The 18442-nt window shown below is 36.3% G+C and overlaps 1 protein-coding gene across 3 annotated transcripts in view; it reads left to right on the top strand.

Moving 5' to 3' along the window:
• Window positions 1-18442, top strand: part of BAZ1B (bromodomain adjacent to zinc finger domain 1B) — a 73789-nt gene that overhangs the window by 43995 nt on the left and 11352 nt on the right. For all 3 annotated transcript variants that reach the window (XM_053669436.1, XM_037154719.2, XM_053669428.1), the window contains exons 9-13: window positions 88-221; window positions 3160-3265; window positions 3984-4082; window positions 7912-8089; window positions 9769-9951. In XM_053669436.1, the coding sequence (XP_053525411.1) occupies window positions 88-221; window positions 3160-3265; window positions 3984-4082; window positions 7912-8089; window positions 9769-9951 (700 nt within the window). The remainder of the gene's footprint in view (window positions 1-87; window positions 222-3159; window positions 3266-3983; window positions 4083-7911; window positions 8090-9768; window positions 9952-18442) is intronic.

Here is an 18442-nt window from a genome sequence, read left to right as displayed (position 1 = left end):
TTTGTTTTATAATTTTTATATTTCTGAATGTTTAGTAATATTCTATAATTGTGCTCATGATCTATCATATGTGGTTGTGATTTGTAGATACTGGCTCTTCTCAGATGAAGTTCCAGGATTGTTCATTGAAAAAGGCTGGGTACATGACAGCATTGACTACCGATTCAACCATCACCGCAAAGATCATGCTGACTCTCCTGATGAGGATTACTGTCCCCGTAGTATGTGTATCTATTAGTTATTTTACCTTGCTCAAGTAGGGTAAACATTAAGGACTGTCTGTCCTCTGTCTCCTTTTCCGTTTGTAAAATTTCTTTGTTGCCTTCTTAGGTAGAGGTATTTGAGTGGGGTAGGAGGATGTGAAATGCACAGAAAGGAGGGGGGAAACTAACACTTGAGTACCAAATTTATTCTAGGCATTGTGTGAAAAGATAAAGAGCTTGAAAACTACAAGTATAAAATCTATATGACTGTGATAGCTGTTTGGGTATTAGATTTTGCATGCATAGTTTTCAAACTTTGGTCCTTGGAAACCTCTTTGTAGGTACCTCAAGGGTTAGAATTAACATAACGGGGCCAAAAAAGGCTGTGTCTTCTCTTCACCTAATTCAACTATTTAATATTTATGGATCATCTTTTATGTGTCTACCAATTTTTCATGTGCTGCAACACAAGGTAGCAAGCAAAACATGTAAAGTTTTGAACTAAAGTTTGATGATTTAACTAAACTTCTAGTGAGGAGAAACAGGATTATCTAACTAAAAATAACTGAGGGAGAGGGTCATGAAGGGGGACTGATAATGCTGTTTTTCTTTGGGTTCTGGTTACATGGGTATGTTCAGTTGGTGAAGTAAATACAAAAGTGTACTTTTCTAAATATATAAATATGTAAATGTGTATATTTGTTGAGAGAGAATACAGTTGACCTTTGAACAACACAGGTTTGAACTAAACAGGTCCACTTAAATATGCAGATTTTTTTTCAATAAATACCTGCACTGTTTTTCCTCTGTGGTTTGGGGTTCATGGATGTGGAGAACCAACTTTATACATTGATCTACCCCATTTTATATAGGGAACTTGAGCATCTGCAGATTTTGGTAACAGCTGGTGGGGATGCATCCTGGAATCAATACCTCATGGATACTGAAGGGAGTCAAGTTTTGGGGAAGTCAAAATTATATATGGATGTTTTGGGGCAGGGGATCGCAATGGGGAAAGATGTAGGACCACTTTAATTGAACAACAATTTTTTTTTAAGTTATATATGGATTTTCAATTGCCCAGGGGTCTATGTCCCTCACCTTTGTGTTGAAGTGTCAACTATATAATATTTCAAGGAAGAAATGAAACTTTTTTACTAATTAAAAAAATTCAGATGGTTAAGTTAGGTCAAGCTTTCACAGCCTCAGCTTTATTGACATTTTAAGTCAGATAATTCTTTGTAGTGGCAGGGGCTCAGGGTGTTACTTTATGCATTGTAGGATATTTAGCAGCATCCTTGGTTATCTGCCCCATAGATGCCAATAGTGACAACTAAATATGTGTCTAGACATTGCTAAATGTCCCCTGGTAGGCAACATGACTTCCTATTGAATCATTGGATTCGGTGATCAATAAGCTTCCTTCTAGCTTGACTTTCTATAATCTAATAAAATTTGCTTCTCAAATAATAGATTATGTTTTAGGGGGTAGAAATCTTCAGTTTTTTTAAAAAGTAGTTTTTCCAGCCCTGGCTGGCGTAGCTCAGTGGATTGAGCATGGGCTGCGAACCAAAGTGTCGCTGGGAAACTGGTTCGATTCCCAGTTAGGGCACATGCCTGGGTCGCAGGTGAAGTCCCCACTTGGGGGCACACAAGAGGCAGCCACACATGGATGTTTCTTTCCTTCCCTTCTTCTCTCTCTAAAATATAAATAAAAATAAAATCTTTTTTTTTTAAAGTAGTTTTTCTTCATTTTAGATCAACTCAAAACCTAAACCTCAAACTCACAAAGTTGAGCCCTGGCTGGTGTAGCTCAGTGGATTGAGTGCAGGCCTGCAAACCAAATGACCGTGGTTCGATTCCCAGTCAGGCAGGCCACATGCCTGGGTTGCAGGCCAGTTCCCAGCAGGGGACACACAAGAGGCAACCATACATTGATATTTCTCTCCCTCTCTCCTTTCCTTCACCTCTAAAGATAAATAAATAAAATAATTTTAAAAATAAATAAACTCACAAACTTGATAATAAGAAAATAATACATAGTCCCAGACTTCAAGTGTAAGACATTTTTCTGTTAAATCAAGTATTAGACTGTAATATATAGTTGAAAAATCTAGTTCTGGTAGACTGTAAATACCCAGATGAAAGCAGTAATGTTTGAGAGTAATAAATGTGAAGTCAGCATCTTCAGGCATGAGAGATTCCAGTGGGCTGAGAGACAGTGACTGTTTCCAAAGCTCAATGGCTGTCCCTAGAAATCGGGCCTACACAGTTAGAGCTTCCCGAGGGAATGTTGGCATCCACGTCCCTTCACTTCTGTTACATCCTTGTGGATGTTGTTGCTTTCTTCACATTTTCTAGTCCCAGTATGTCAGTGTCTCTCCAAAATTACCTGACTGAAAAAACTAAAAAAAAAAAAGATTGTGTTAGTATTTCAGGGGAAAGAATGGGAGCAGGGGAACAAACCAATTGTAGTATGAGGTAAGGCTTCAAATATTGGCTTAAACTCTATCTGTATTAATATCATATATTAGTATATAAGATTTGGTTTACAGAAAAGTTAATCATATCTGACATTTAAAGCTTCCAGTGGTTAGTTTTTAGTAGTTGATATATGTCAGTTGACTCTCCTTCACCACAGATGTCTTTGGGTTAACACTGGAGTAAATTATTTGCTTTTATAAAAAAGTTATTTAGGTATTTCTCTCTGTGTTAAGTTGCTAAACTCTTAAACTTTGAACTGTATACAGCTGTTCACCTGTATAGAGAACAAATATCTCAGATAATGTGCTAAATGTCAGATATTTAGAAGTTAGCATCTATTGTGCTTGTGGATGGATTTTAATAGGTGGCATCTGTGTTATTAGTTGTTAGTTTTGGCACTGTGCACTGTTTAGTTTTGAAACTAGGAATTGGATATTTACTATATTCAACCTAATGTATTAATTTTTCTTAGGTAAGAAAGCAAACCTAGGGAAAAATATAAGCGTGAATACACAACATGGACCAGCAACAGAAACTGCAGTAGAGACCACCATACCCAAACAAGGACAGAATCTATGGTAATATGAGCATTTATCTGGCTGCTCTTTCATTTTACTTTTAATGTTAAAAGATTATTTAATATATTAACACCAGTGAGTTACTGATTATCTGTTGGGATCATTGTGTGCGACTTTGATTTCTTAGATAGGTAAACTCAATGCTTTAAAAGCAGACTTGACATTTTGATAAATACTTGTTTATTCTAAGGGTTGATACTATGATTTTTCACCTGTAATGTAACCTTGTATGTGATAGATACCGCATATCATTGGAAATGCTTTTCAGTCTGTTTGTAGATAGAAGTATTTAGGATTTTCATCTTCATGAATTAAAAAATTAAAAATTGTATGCATAGCCATTCATCTTTTGTGTTGATTTTGCTTTTAGGCGGGGAGCTAGGTTTTGAAAGGGCTGTTACTTTGTGATTACATTAACTGCTTTAGCTGTGATCACCTTTGGTTTAATGACGGTTTATCTTTTATTTTTGGATAAGTTCACTCTTTGAAGATGTGTGGACAAATGTGTCTGTTAACTTTAGGCAGTTCGTCTCTATATTTTAGTAGGAAACATTAGCTCCAAAGTTCAAGGATATAGTTAACATTAGACATAGAAATAATAAATTAGTTCTCCCTGTGAGCAAGTTTGGAATTTTGCTCTCCCAATCCTAGATTCCTTTCTTAGTGGTTGACTTTTATTTTCTCCATTTAATTATTCAGGTCTCTTTTATCCCTACAGGTTTTTATGTGATAGTCAGAAGGAACTGGATGAGTTGCTAAGTTGCCTTCACCCTCAGGGAATAAGAGAAAGTCAGCTTAAAGAGAGACTAGAGAAGAGGTAAGGATTTTCATCTTGTTTCTCACATCTTATTTCTCTTCAGCATTAGATATTATAAAGGTCTTAGGTGTTTCTGCTTATCCATAAAAACAATTAACTTTTTTAAAATGTCTAATTTTTATATCTCTTTTGCGTGGCATTTTCTTGGCACATCATACTTACTTGGAAAAATATTCTTTTAAACCACGTATATACAGAGCAGCAGAATTAGTCATTGAATAATGTATGCCATGTACCACACTGAGAGCCCCTTGCAGTTAGGTAGCCTTGCACATGCAGTTCCACGTTAGTTGGTAATCAAAAGTATTCTGTCGGTATTCAAAATAGTCACAAATGAAACAACCTAAATGTGCATCAGCTAATGGATAGATGCAGTTCATATATTCATAAATTCAGCCATAAAAAGGAACGAAATACTGATATATCCCAACAATGTGGATGAACCTAAAAACATGCTGAATCAGAGAAGCTAGATATAAAAGATTATATATTGCATGATTCCATTTATATGAGACATCTAGAATAGGCAAATCTATAGATAGAAAGTAGATTAGTGGTTCCCAGGGATTTTAGGAGATGGGGAGAATTAGGAGTGACTGTTAATAGATATAGGTTATGAAAGTGTGTTGGAATTAGGTAGTTTTGATGATTCCACAACACAAAATCACTGAAAAGGAATGCTTTCAAATGGGGAGTTTAATGTTACGTGAATTATTTCTCCAAAAGAGAAAAAGTACCGAAACTCCAAACAAAAACCATTCTGTCTACAAAATTAGCATCGACTCTATCTAGGTTTGCTAGTGTCCTTCCTTTTCTTAGACATTGTTTCTATCAAAGCCAGGGCAAGGTTTTGGCTTAAAGGACTTTTAATTTCTGACTATATACTTTCATGGTTGAATTTAGATTTGATTGAAGAGAAAAGAAAAATACTACTTAGTACATGCTCTGCAGTTTTGCCAGACTTTTATGGATACATCATAATTGGTTTTAGCCCATTCCTTAATGTGAAAAATTAAATAAAATTTTATCAGGATCATGCTGTATTAATAATACCAGTGTGACTAGGAAAATTAAGAACAAATATGGGAAATTGTCATACATAGAACCACAAAAATATATATTTCTATGATGTTATTTTCTGTTTAAAATATTTGCGCCCAGGCTGGTGTGGTTCAATGGATTGAGCACCATCCTGAGAACCAGAGGGTCACAGGTTTGAATCCAGGGTTGGCACACATGCCTGGGTTGTGGGCCAGGTCCCCAGTTGAGGTTGTGCAAGAGGCAACCAGTTTATGTTTCTCCTCCTCCCTCTCCCTCTCATTCCCTCTCTCTTAAAAATAAATAAATAAAATTAAAAAGGTGTGTGGTACCAACCAATACCATACCATGCTATATACTTGAATGAACGAATGAATGAATGGACAAATAAAATATTTGGTAGGTACATGAGAAAGATTGAAAGGACTTCTTCCATTCACTAATATGAAAATATGAATAGATGAAATCCTTCCGGTAAAAGATTAGAGATTGTAAGGGTTAAAAACAAAACTACACACACACACACACACGTATTTGGTATTGTTGAACATTAGAAAACTATCTACCTTGTCTTGTTTTACTTGGTTTTGAACTTTTTAATAGCTTTCAAGTAGTATAGATAAGTCTTCAGGACTTAACTGCTCTTTACTTGACAGTAAAGAGCCATCCATTTTTTAAAATAACTGTATTTTTCTTTCTGTTATTCCATGACTGCAGTGTTTGTGAATCTGCCCCAATATATCTATGTGTTTTCTTGTGGGTGGTTGAGTTGCTTCATCTGGAGATGGCCAAGGGGATAGGACAATAAGTCACCAAGCATTTTAGGTTCAAATTTATTTTTTTTTAAATGCCTTTTAGCCCTGGCTGGTGTGGTTCAGTGGATTGCACACCAGCCTGCAAACCAAAGGATCGCCAGTTTGATTCCCAGTCAGGGCACATGCCTGGGGGGTGCATGAGAGGCAACCATGCACTGATGTTTCTCTCCCTCCCTCTTTTTTTTTTTAATTGAAGATTTTATTTATTTATTTTTAGAGAGAGGGGAAGGGAAGGAGAAAGAGAGGGAGAGAAACATCAGTGTGTGGTTGCTGGTTGCCTTTGGTGTGCCCCATACTGGGGACCTGGCCCGCAACCCAGGTATGTGCCCTGACTGGGAATCAAACCAGCAATCCTTTGGTTCACAGGCCTGTACTCAGTTCACTAAGCCACACCAGCCAGGGCTCTCTCTCTCTCTCTACCTTTCCCTGTTTCTTAAAATGAATAAAAAAATCTTTAAAAAATGCTTTATATAAGAAAATATATAAAGCAATGAAGGATCTAAATTAAAGGGTTTGCAGTCAGTTGTTAAAGCTGAGTTAAAAAATTTAACTGTACAAAAGAATACTAGGCCAGTTGGAAGCACAAAGAAGTAAATTTTTGGTCACATCCATTGAACTTTTATAAAAATTGGTGATACACATAGCCAAAGAAACAATCTCAGCAAATTAAAAAAGCCGCAGTATACATTCTCTGATCAGATTGCAATAAAAAATTAGAAATAAATTTTTTTAAGGTGATTAAAAAGATCTTAACTGGTAGTAAGTTAAATATATTTCTAGGTAACACTTAAAGAAGAAAATAAAAGGGAAATTACGTTGTATCTAGAAAGAATCCTTTATAAGAAAACATGGGATACAATGAAGTTGTATGTAGAGGAAAATAATATCAAAAACTTGCCCTGACTGTGTGGCTCAGTGGATAGTGTCAGCCTACAAACCAAAGGGTTTCTGGTTTGTTTCCTGGTCAGAGCACATTTGGATTGCAGGCTAGGTCTCCAGCAGGGGGTGGTTGAGAAGCAACCACACATCAGTGTTTCTCTCTCTCTTTCTCCATCCCTTCCTCTCTGTCTAAAAAATAAATAAGATCTTTTAAAAAATTTTAAAAAAACACCATTAAAAACCCTTATTATTAAGAAAGAATAGGGAACTTAGTACTCAACTTAGATGACTTTGAGTTTTACTTTTCATTTTGGTATGGGAAGCTAACAGTGAAGCTTACGGTCCCAGCCAGGACAGATCATCTTATTGGAGTCATGCTTTCTGGGACCTCAGATGGTTAACCTTTACTTGAAGAACAAACGTGAAAGTATGTAGATTTTCAGTTGAAATTGTTTGTCTTTTGTGTTGTGAAGAATTTCAGGCAGATAATTTAGAATTGTCTTGGGTTGGTAGCAATTCCTGGCAACTGACATAAGCAAATGCACATTATCTCTTGAAGGAGCACAGCATCAAATCAGGCCTCAACGAATTGCTGTACGTAAAATTCCAAGAAACCCATAGTAAAAAAAAAAAAGTTTAAAAATACACAAACTAGGTACCATGAATAAGAGCTAGGAAAAGCAACCCACTTCATATACTGGAATTTATCAAATACAAGATAGAATAAGTATGTTTTTAAAATGAAGCCAGAATGGCTTACTTGGTTGAGCATTGTCCTTGCAAAGCTACAGGTCACCAGTTCAATTCCCAGTTGGGCACATGCTTGGTTTGTGCTGGGTTCTTGGTTGGAGTATGTGTGAGAGGCAACTGATCATCTCTTTTTCCTCCTCTCTTCTCTTTCTCAAAAAATAAAATCTTTTAAAAAATAAATTTGAAAATTCATGTAAGAAATATCAGACTATTAAAAATTACCAAGGAGAGATTTAAAAAATCTAAATATATCTTACAGAAATAAGACATTATTCAAGTGGTTGAAATTTATGGACCATCTTCAAAAGTTTTTGTATTTTTCCCTCCCACTCACCCCAACTTTTTAGGTACCAAGACATTATTCATTCTATTCATCTGGCCCGGAAACCAAATTTGGGTCTAAAATCCTGTGATGGCAACCAGGAGCTTTTAAACTTTCTTCGAAGTGATCTAATTGAAGTTGCAACAAGGTTACAAAAGGGGGGTCTTGGTTATGTGGAAGAAACATCAGAATTTGAAGCTCGGGTAAGAACCTAGGAAAACACCCTCTGAAATCTGTTACTCATGAAAACCGAATTTGGAATTGTTCCCGGATAGTGTTCTTGATTCTCCACGATGGTCCTGGAACTCATATTTTGGTTTATCTTGAAAGATGTGTGCAACTTAAACTTTTCTGTACACATATGGTATTTTTACTTTGTCATCTTTCAGTGGTGTCCAGAAAAATCTAATAGTTGGCTCAGAGCCTTTGTTCAAAAAGAGGTTTTCTATTAAGTTGAATGGAAACAGGTCCTGGAGCCTTAGTCCTATGGCATTATTTAACATGTTCATTCACATATGGTACCTGTGCTTTAAGGTCTGAAATGTATCTGTGTAGTCTACTTTCATTCATTTCAGTCATTACACCAGGTTAGCTCAGAAGCATTATGCTTATATTAAAACAACAGCCATGCTGTTAAATGGGTACATTTCAAAGCTTCTTTATATTCCTCTCATTTACTGATCAGTAGGACCCATAAGTGGTATAGGCGAAGCAGTTCAAGAGAACCAACATTCCACTTTAGGTTTAGGTGTCAAAGTTGGAGAGATTGGAGAATATTCTCCGTCAATTATTATTGTAAAATGTTTTTTATTGATTTTAAATAATAAGTCCATATTAATGCCAAACAGTATTTGTGGGTCTTTTAAAATTATTTATATGCATTATTGCATGTGTATTATTGTTGTATGATTAAAATTTTTTTTTCAACTATAGTTGACATACAATATTATGTTTCAGGTATAATTGTGTGATTTTTATGAGCAGTTACATCTTTTCCCTCATTTTTCCTAATTTATAAACATTTTTTATTTCTTTGTATCACTTTGGGGTATAAAATAACCCATGGAGTTGATACGATTTTAAATCTTTCACTGTCAAGAGTCTGTGTTTCATTTTCTTCGCTGTTAGAATTAGCAAATTATATATCCATCTTATAGATGCTACATTTTTCTTTTTAATTAGTCTAGTTATGAATTCTTGGTATATTTCCTATGGAAAAGAATTTGAACCTTATGTCTTTCAATGATTTTTTGAAGAGTTACCCAACGCGGTGACTGTCATTTTTAAATATATTATATTTACTCTTATTTATTTTGCAAATATTTATCCATTGCCTACTTTGTACCAAACTATATCTTACTAATATTGGGTTTTCATTATTCTTTATTTCTCTTTGTGATTATAAAATAGTGCCTTTTAATTGACATATCTTGCATGACTGAGAAGGTAGTGTCTGGTATTTAAGAGTATGATTTGGGTCAAAGCAATTTAGCTTCTGTAGCCTCATCTGTAAAATAAATGTGAGGCTTAGATGAGGTCAAGTATGTAAAGCATATTATCTGGCTGATAGTTTGTAAGCCAGTTGTTCAGAAAAAAATGTTTTTCTCAGTTTTTTTTGCCTCGAGACTGTAGTTTGCACATAGTTTCTCAATGATTTGCGTAACTTCCTTAAGTAGACCAAGTTTCAGTATTTCGTGAATCCCTTCACTGAGGAAAAGGAACTGGTCAGCTACGTTTAAATGCATAAGCCATCCAGTGAACTGAGGAAGCCCATTAAATTAATGTTGTAAGTGACCTATTGGTTGATTTAAATTTAGTCAAGGATAGTTTCATTTTTCTCTTGACCTTTCTGTCCATCTGATTTTTAAATCAATTCCTATAGGTGGTCTCTTTAGAGAAACTGAAAGATTTTGGTGAGTGTGTGATTGCCCTTCAAGCCAGTGTCATAAAGAAATTTCTTCAAGGCTTCATGGCTCCCAAGCAAAAGAGAAGAAAACTCCAAAGTGAAGATTCAGCAAAGACTGAAGAGGTGGATGAAGAAAAAAAAATGGCAGAGGAAGCAAAGGTATCTAGTTAATGAAGATGTAGTTTTATGACTGTAGAAGAGTGTGATTTGATTTTAAATTAGTTTAACCCTGTGCTTTTTAGGTACTGTAAGTGTTATAGGAGAAACTTGCTTCTTCTTGCTGATGCAGTAAAGAGCTACATATAGATCAGCAAGCCTATTAGCGTGCAGGCAAAATTTATTGGTGCTAAGTTCTAATGGGAGAGCAAAACAAGGGTGACCAGAGAGAGGGTAGCCACGGGTCCCTGGCTAGAGGCCAGGTGATCAAGGGTCCCCTGAGTGGCAAGAGAGCAAGTCCTTGGTTATGAGGACTTGCATAGTTGGTGGGATGTGAAGTTTACATATTGATTGTAGACAGGTAAAGGTGGTGCCAGCTTTCCCCCAGGGAGACATGATTACCCAAACACAGGTATCTGTGGGTATGTATATTAACCCAAATCTTTGTTGTTTTTTTTTTAATTTTTAAAAAATATTTTATTTATTTATTGTATTTTTAGAGGGGGGGGGGGAAGGAAGGAGAAAGGGAGAGAAACATCAGCGTGCAGTTGCCTCTTGTGGGCCTCCTATCGAAGACCTTCCCTGCAACCCAAACATGTAACTGGGAATTGCACCAGGGACTCTTTGGTTGGCAAGCCAGTGCTCAATCCACTGAGCCACACCAGTCAGAGCCCAAATCCTTATCTTGCTCTAAACTCTATTTGTTTATTTTGCATATATGATAGGAGGCAAGCAGTTAACTGAAGTTGTTTTCTGGGCTTTTTCTTTAAGTACTGTGGACCCCCCACCTTTCCCCCCTTCTAGGCCTTGGGATGAATACACAGCCTCAAGGTTTTCCTTTTCCCGGTGAGTGGAGGTGATACACAGACTTTCAAGGGCTCCCTACCTCCTGCACTATTATAGTTTTGCTTGTGTTGTTGGAAATGCCAAGCAATATTATGGGGCCAGGCTCAGGACTGCTGAGTTAGCGGGGGAGATGTGTCTTCCTTTGCTTCCAGCCTCTTGAATTAAGTTCTTTGTTAGATTATAATGGTGAGGGCCCTGCTTTTGTCCCCCATTCCCCCACCCCCGCTCTTAATTCGTAGCCACTATTTAACAAAAGCACCATGAACCAGTGTTCCATTTTTGTCACTTTCACTGAAGTTTTTGGTTTTCAAACTGTTCTGTGGAGCACAGCTCTGCCTCTAGGCCTGGGTAGTGGGTCAGAATGCCCCCTTCCTCTTTCTCAGCTGATTTTTTTTAAGGTAATAGAGGTTTTTAAGTTTTTAAAAATTGCTGTAAAAAAATATATAACAATTAAATATTGTAACCATTTTTTTGTGGTATAGTTCTGTCATTTAAGTATATGCACATTGTTCTGCAACTGTCACCATCATCCATCTTCAGAACTTTTTCATCTTCCCAACTAAAACTGAGTTCGTTACAAAGACTAAACTACTCATTTTTGTACCCGCCCCCCACTCCTGGCAACCACCATTTTCTTTCTGTGTCTATATATTTGGTTGCTATAGGTACCTCATCTCATATAAGTGGAATCATAGAATATTTATTCTTTTGTGACTGGCTTGCTTAGCTTAGTGTCTTCAAAGTTCATCCACATTATAGTGTGTGCCACATCGTCTTCTTTTTTTAACTCTTAATAATGTGTTATTGTACGTATGTAATACCTCATTTTGCTTGTTTGTCTGTGGATGGACACTTGGGACACTTCCACATTTGGCTATTGTGAATAATGCTGCTGTGAACGTGGTTGTACAAATATCTGTTTCAGTCCCTACTTTTAGGTCTTTGGGGTATAGACCTAGAAGTAGAATTGCTGGATCATGTAAGAATACTATTTAATTTCTTGAGGAATTGCCATAACGTCTTCCATAGCAGTTGGACCATTTCACACTCCTACCAGTGATGCACGAGGGTTCAGATTTCCCACATCTTTTCCCCGGCTATGCTCTGTTTCTTTGATAGTAGCCTAGAGTATGAAGTGGTATCTTGTGGATTTGATTCGCATTCCCCTAGTGATTGGTGATGTGGAACATCTTTTCATGTGCTTATTGGCCGTTTGCCTATGTTCTTTAGGCATAATCCATGTGGTCATTTATTTTTTAATTGGGTTGTTTGGAGTTTTTTGTTACTGAGTTGCATGGATTCTTTATATATTCTAAATATTAGTTCTTTATCAGACACATGATTTGCAAATATTCTTTGCTTTTTTCCATTGATAATGTCTTCTGATGTACAAAAGTTTCACATTTTAATTTTCACCTTACCTATTTTTTCTGTTGTTGCCTCTGCTTTTGCTGCTGTCATATCCAAGAAATTGTCAAATTCAGTTTCATGAAGCTTTTCCCCATTTTCTTCCACAAATTTTATAGTTTTAGCTTTTATGTTTAGATCTTTGATCCATTTTGAGTTAATTTTTGTAGATAATAAAAAGTAAGAGTCCAACTTCATGTTTTTGCTTGTGGATATACAATTCTCTTGTATTTTAATTTTAAAAGTAGTGTGCTCATTGTAAGTAAATCAGATGTGAGAAGTAAATAAAATATAAAACAGCTCTCACCCTAATTTCACTCTCCAGTAATACTGCTTTTCAATAGTTTGATGTGTTTTCTATATACATACAAATATGGGTTTGTGGGCTTTCACAGAATGGAACCCTCAGCATAATGTTACACAGTTTTTCACTTATCATCATGTCCTGACCATCTGTCCTCTCTCCCTCTGAGTTTATGTAGATGTTCATTTTTCTAACATCTTAATTTCATACTGATAAACATTATGTTGTCTCTTTTTTTTTTTCTTTCTCTCTTTCTTATTTATATATTTACTTATTTTTAGAGAAGGGAAGGGAGGGAGAAAGAGAGGGATAGAAACATCAATGTGTGGTTGCCTTTCTTGCACTCCCAGCTAGGGAACTGGCTCACAGCCCAGGCATGTGCCCTGATCAGGAATCAAACTGGCAGCCTTTCAGTTCGCAGGCCAGTGCTCAGTCCATTGAACCACACCAGCCAGGGCTCTTTCTTTTTTAAAAAACAAAACAAAACATTTTTAGTCATTTAATTGTTTTAATTTTTTTTAAGATTTTATTTATTTTTAGAGAGTGGGAAAGGAAAGGAAAAAAAGGGAAACATCCATGTGTGGTGCCTCTCATGTGCCCCCTACTGGGGACCTAGCCCGCAACCCAGGCAGGTGGCCTATCTGGGAATTGAACTGGCAGCCCTATGGTTCTCAGGCCCAGTGCTCAATCCACTGAGCTACACCAGCCAGGGCTAATTTTTAATTTTTTTAATTGAATTTATTGGGGTGACATTGGTTAGTGAAATTCTATGGATTTCAGTTGTATAATTCTGTAATACATCATCTCTATATTGTGTGTTCACTGCTCTAAGTCAAGTCTCCTTCCATCACCATTTATCCCTCTATAACCTCTTCTACTTCCTCCTACCCTCCTTTCCCTCTGGTAATCACCATACTGTTGTCTGTGTCTAATGAGTGTTTTGTTGTTTTTACTTAATTTGCTCACTTTTTTCATCCTGCCTGGTTTTTCTTTATTAGAATAATTAGCAGCTCTATTTCTGTATCTTCTCTTTATTTAATTTCTGTTCAAGATTATTTAAGAATTTGAAAAGAATACATTATGGGAGAGTTCCCAGCTATTATCCAGTGGCATGTTTTCCTCTATTTTTGATTTCTCCTTTTCTCCCTTCTTTTTTTTTTCATAAAAAATTGGTAAAAGCTTACTTGTGCCAGTCACTGTGGTTAGTCTGGAAATTACAGAGAGGAGTTAAAGCTAGAAGTCTGCTCTCAAGGAACTCAGTTTAAGTGTGAGAGACGGTTATAAGTAGTGTAACAAGTAGTGATGATGAAGAGCAGTACCGCTCACCAGGGATACCTAGCCGCAAATTAAAGAGAATGTCCCAGAGGAGAGAGCGTGTTAGCTGGGTTTTGAGGAGTAGGTTGGAGTTAATCAGGTCATGGAAGGGTGCATAGGTTGAACATGTCCTTCTTGTCATTGACAGTTGCCCTCTCATTTACACAGAATAAGTCTACTCTCTCAAGCTCCTCAGATATTTGAACACAGTTGTCATGTACCCCCTAAGTTTCTTCCTGAGGTCAAGGGTGATAATGTGGTACAAGGAAGATCATTTGGGGAAGAGGTAAGCACAGCAGAGAACTTAAGACTCAGTTAGATAAAGGTTTAACTATTAATTCATGACATAGGCTTGGAGACTTGACACATGTCATTATTGTACTAGCATTTAGTTCTCGCCTTCCTTACGTTCTTTTTTATTTCTTTTTCTTTTTTAAATTTTAATTGTTGTTCAAGCAGTTTTCTGTCTTTTACTCCCAGTCCACCCACCCATCCCTCCCCACCTCCCTTCCATCTTACGTTCTTTTTAGTGGTTATATGGCATACAGGTAACCTTCCAGATGAAGTCTAAGACATTAAATAGTTAATGGTCTCCTTTGCTAAATCACTTCTCATTAGGCATAATTTCTAGCTTACTGCATACTATATGGGTTTTGTTTTTAACTCAGTTTTATACAGAAGAGTCTCTTTCTAGATGCGATCTTTCTTTGCCATTTCTTTATCTATAATGTTTTCTTATTGAGAACTAAATGTAGATTTTTCCTTTTTTTTTAACTCAACCCTATAGTGAAGTAACCTCTTCTCAGCTTGTCATGTGATGAGACTTGATTCTTAGCTTGATTAGGGAAGAAAATAGGAGCACTTTGCAGGTTTAACCTTGGGGCCCAGACACATAGTACACAAATGGAAAGCATGGGAGAGTTTCATGGAAAATCAATTAGGTTGCCTCCTGAGCAGTTCAGCAGTGTTCTCAGTTAAAATGGCATTATGCCCTTCAGTTCCCCACCAAAGGTCAACTTTGCCACAGCTCTGAAATTTTCCACTGTTCTTTGCTTTGAAGGTTTGCACTCAGCATGGGCGAGGGTTGTTTTTTCATTTGGCGCTACATTGTTACATGAGCTAATATCAGTCTCTAATCTGAGCTTTAGTTTCTTGATTTATAAAAGTATATTTTCTCTCAAATCTTTTTGTAATAGTCGGTGATTTCAAATATGTAATGCTTATTTCATTTTCTTGTATTAAATGGGAAAGATACTGTGTAATTTGGCAAAATTCTGGGTTCTTTTAGGTCCTCTGTTTACTTTGGATTCATTTGTCCTGACAACCCAATTATCTGTTTCTGTATTATATATACAGAAAGAATATGTGAAAGAATATGGTCTGAAGCCTCATTAAATTTTTGGCAAGATATACTGCTTTTTTACTGTTAGGTAGAAGGACTTGAATGTAAGCCAGCTTCCCCTTGGTTCTGTTATACTCACTTCTTATTGGGGCCGACTTCATTTAAATTTTTTTTAAAATCCTGATCTGAAGATGTTAATTTCAGAGAGAGGGGAGAGGGAGAGAGCGAGACATCAACATGAGAAACACTGATCTCTTGGTGATTCGAACCCACAACCTAGGTGTGCCCTGACTGGGAATCCAGCTCACAACCTTTTGGTGTATGGGATAACGCGCCAGCCAACTGAGCCACCTGGCCAGAGTGGGACTAACTTTATTTAAATGTGGAAGCAACTTTATTTAAATATGCCATAGAATTAGAATTTCTTACCAGGATAGTGTGTCTAACCTTGCACAGAGTATTTACTAGATTCCACCAGTGTTTAATGCCAAAACTTTTTCTCACGGCTGTTGATGTTTTTAAAAACACTGTCTTGACTATGATAGGGGTTTTTGTTTTTCTTTAATGTGCTGACTGTTTTGATTTTTGTGCAGTAAGAGAATACCAGAATGTTTTTTTTTAATCTTGAGTGCCTCATGTTTTTGTCCTCAAAATTCAAGGCTGGTCTTGATGTATAATTTAGTCAGTGTACAACAGGACACTAATGATTAGTATGTAAAATGCCAAGAGCATTGCATTGGGATAAATTAATGCTAAATTGCTGTGAGACCTTGAGTAAGCTTTCTTTCTGTGAAAAATAATAAATGAATGTAACCCAGATGTACACAGTTCATAACCAACATTATTCACAATGGCCAAAAAATGGAAAACACCTACATTTTCATTAACTGATTAATGGATAAACAAAATGTAATATATCTATACAATGGATATTATTCAGTAATTAAAATGGAATGATGTACTGTTACATGCAGTGATGTTGATGAACCTATAAAACATGTTCCATTTTTTAAAAGCCAGTCACAGAAGGCCGCATGTTATGGTTGCCTAGGGCTGGGGAAGTGTGGTGGGTGGTTAGTGTTAGGGAATGGGGAGTAACTGCTGATGGGTAGTGTTTGTTTTTGGGGTGATAAAAACGTTCTGAAGTTCAGATCTTTGATAGTTGTATGATCCTGTAAATATATGAAAAACCATTGACTCTACACTTTACAAGGTGAACTTGTTAATATAAATTTTATTGCAATAAATGTTTTTAAAATGAGGTTAAATAAGCCTATTTCCAAGATCTCTTCAAGTTTTTTATTATAATGAGCCCAGTTACTGAGTGCTCAAATTTATAGGCAATAACTTCAGGAAGTAAAAAAAGCAGCACTGTATTTTCATAAGACTTTTTCTTACATACTTCTTTGCATCTGAGTATCCACTAGGGGACAGCAAAGCCCATTGTAGCCATTTCCTCCTTGCTTGTAATAACTCTCTTCAAGTACTGAATCTAAAAATCTTAAATTTATATTCCATTTGAAGAATTTGGGTTGTTGTTGTAGTAAGAGAATCTGTGGTACTGTACAGCAGGGGAGAAAACCAGCAGTTGTCATAATGGGTTTCATGTTTTACTGAGCAGCTCTGAAGAGGGAAGGAAGGAAATTGTGCTGTGTTTTGAAGGCGGATATTGAAATATCTGTAGTCAGAGGTTGGAGTAAGGGATGAGTCAGTGTCCACTAGAACTTCAGCAGCCTCTTAAACAGATTTTTTTTGATGTGTTTAAATTATACTTGCTATTCATAAATGTATACCTGCAAGGCTCTCTTTGGTTCTCTATTTCTGTAGGAAAGAGAAAGGACAGCATTAGTTTCTCTCCCTCACATGACAGCTTCAGAAGTGGCTGGACTACTATGTTTGTCCCTTGACAGCTCTATTTTAAAGCCTGTGGCCTTCCAGAATAACTGGCCTTTCCTATAGGAAGAAGACTATATTACTTAAAATAGACCTCTTTGCCTAGAGCAGGGCAGTGAAATCCAGCAGTGGTGTTGTCAGTTAGCTAGAACTAGCTGGACTCATAAAAGTAGCAGGGATTGCTAACCTACTTTAGTTTAGTCATGACTGAGTCAAGCAGTGTGACCTCCACAAAGCCGATGATACTAAGATAACCTACCTACTCTCTCACCTTCTGGTGAACTGTCTTAGCTTTACCTTGTCCATCTCAGTTGTGTTTTCTGAGTATAATACCCCCAAGTTAGCCTTTGTTTATGTAGATGCTCACCTAATCATTTAGGCAAGAAGTGATAATACAAGTAAATTAATTATTGTAAAATGGCATTTCTGTTCTTCATTAGAGTATATATATTATAGAAGAGAGGGCTGTACTTATTATCAGAACTCCAGATAATATTTTCCACCATGCCAATTAGGTTTTGCTTCGCTGAATCTAAATTAATTTGCATTTTATGATCATGGGAGGAGGCAGTGCAGGTTATACTGAGGTTACCTGCCCAGAATGAAATTAGGCTAACTCCTGGGACTTTGAAATTTTCATTTAACTTAGAAATTGATGATAAATTTACAAGGAATATTTTGTCAGTACTTCACACTTATTAACTGTATAGGAGTACTTTATGTCGGGTTAGCCAAAAAGTTTGTGGGTCCCCCCCCCCGTAAGATGACTCTAGTAGTGTTTAGTTGTCTTTAACTTCACTCCAAACAATTTTGTTAGATTGTATTTGTGACAGCTGTCATATCAGTGTGCATTTACAAATAACATCAAAATTGGTGAATTTTTGTATAGCCATAATAATATTGAAGATGGAAAAAATAAGCAACATTTTCAGCAATAATATTGAAGATGGAAAAAATAAGCAACATTTTCAGCATATTAAACTTTAATATGCTGAAAGGTATTTTAAGAATATGCAAGTGAAATGCAAGAAAATGATTTGTGCAGTATATGGATTGGGTGCTGTGACTGATTGATCATGCCAAAAGTGGTTTACAAAGTTGCATGTTAGAGATCTCCCACTGAACGATGCTCCATGGTTGGGTAGACCAGCTGAAGTTGATAGCAGTCAACTTGAAACATTCAGAACAATCAGTTTTACACCATATGGGAAGATAGCTGACATACTTAAAATATCCCAAGTAATAAAGTTATTGCTGAAAATGAACAGCGTGTCTTTTACTTTATGGAAAAAACTAAATGAACTTTTTGGCCAACCCAGTAGGATTTTTAAATATTTAATATTTAGGATTGTGGCACATATTAGTGCAAAAACTAGTAATTTTGTTAA

Source organism: Artibeus jamaicensis, unplaced genomic scaffold, assembly GCF_021234435.1.
Source record: "Artibeus jamaicensis isolate MK-2021 breed Jamaican fruit bat unplaced genomic scaffold, CSHL_Jam_final contig_1582, whole genome shotgun sequence".
Lineage (NCBI taxonomy): Eukaryota > Metazoa > Chordata > Mammalia > Chiroptera > Phyllostomidae > Artibeus > Artibeus jamaicensis.
Note: the sequence above shows the minus strand (reverse complement) of the source record. Positions and strands in the feature narration are given on the sequence as shown.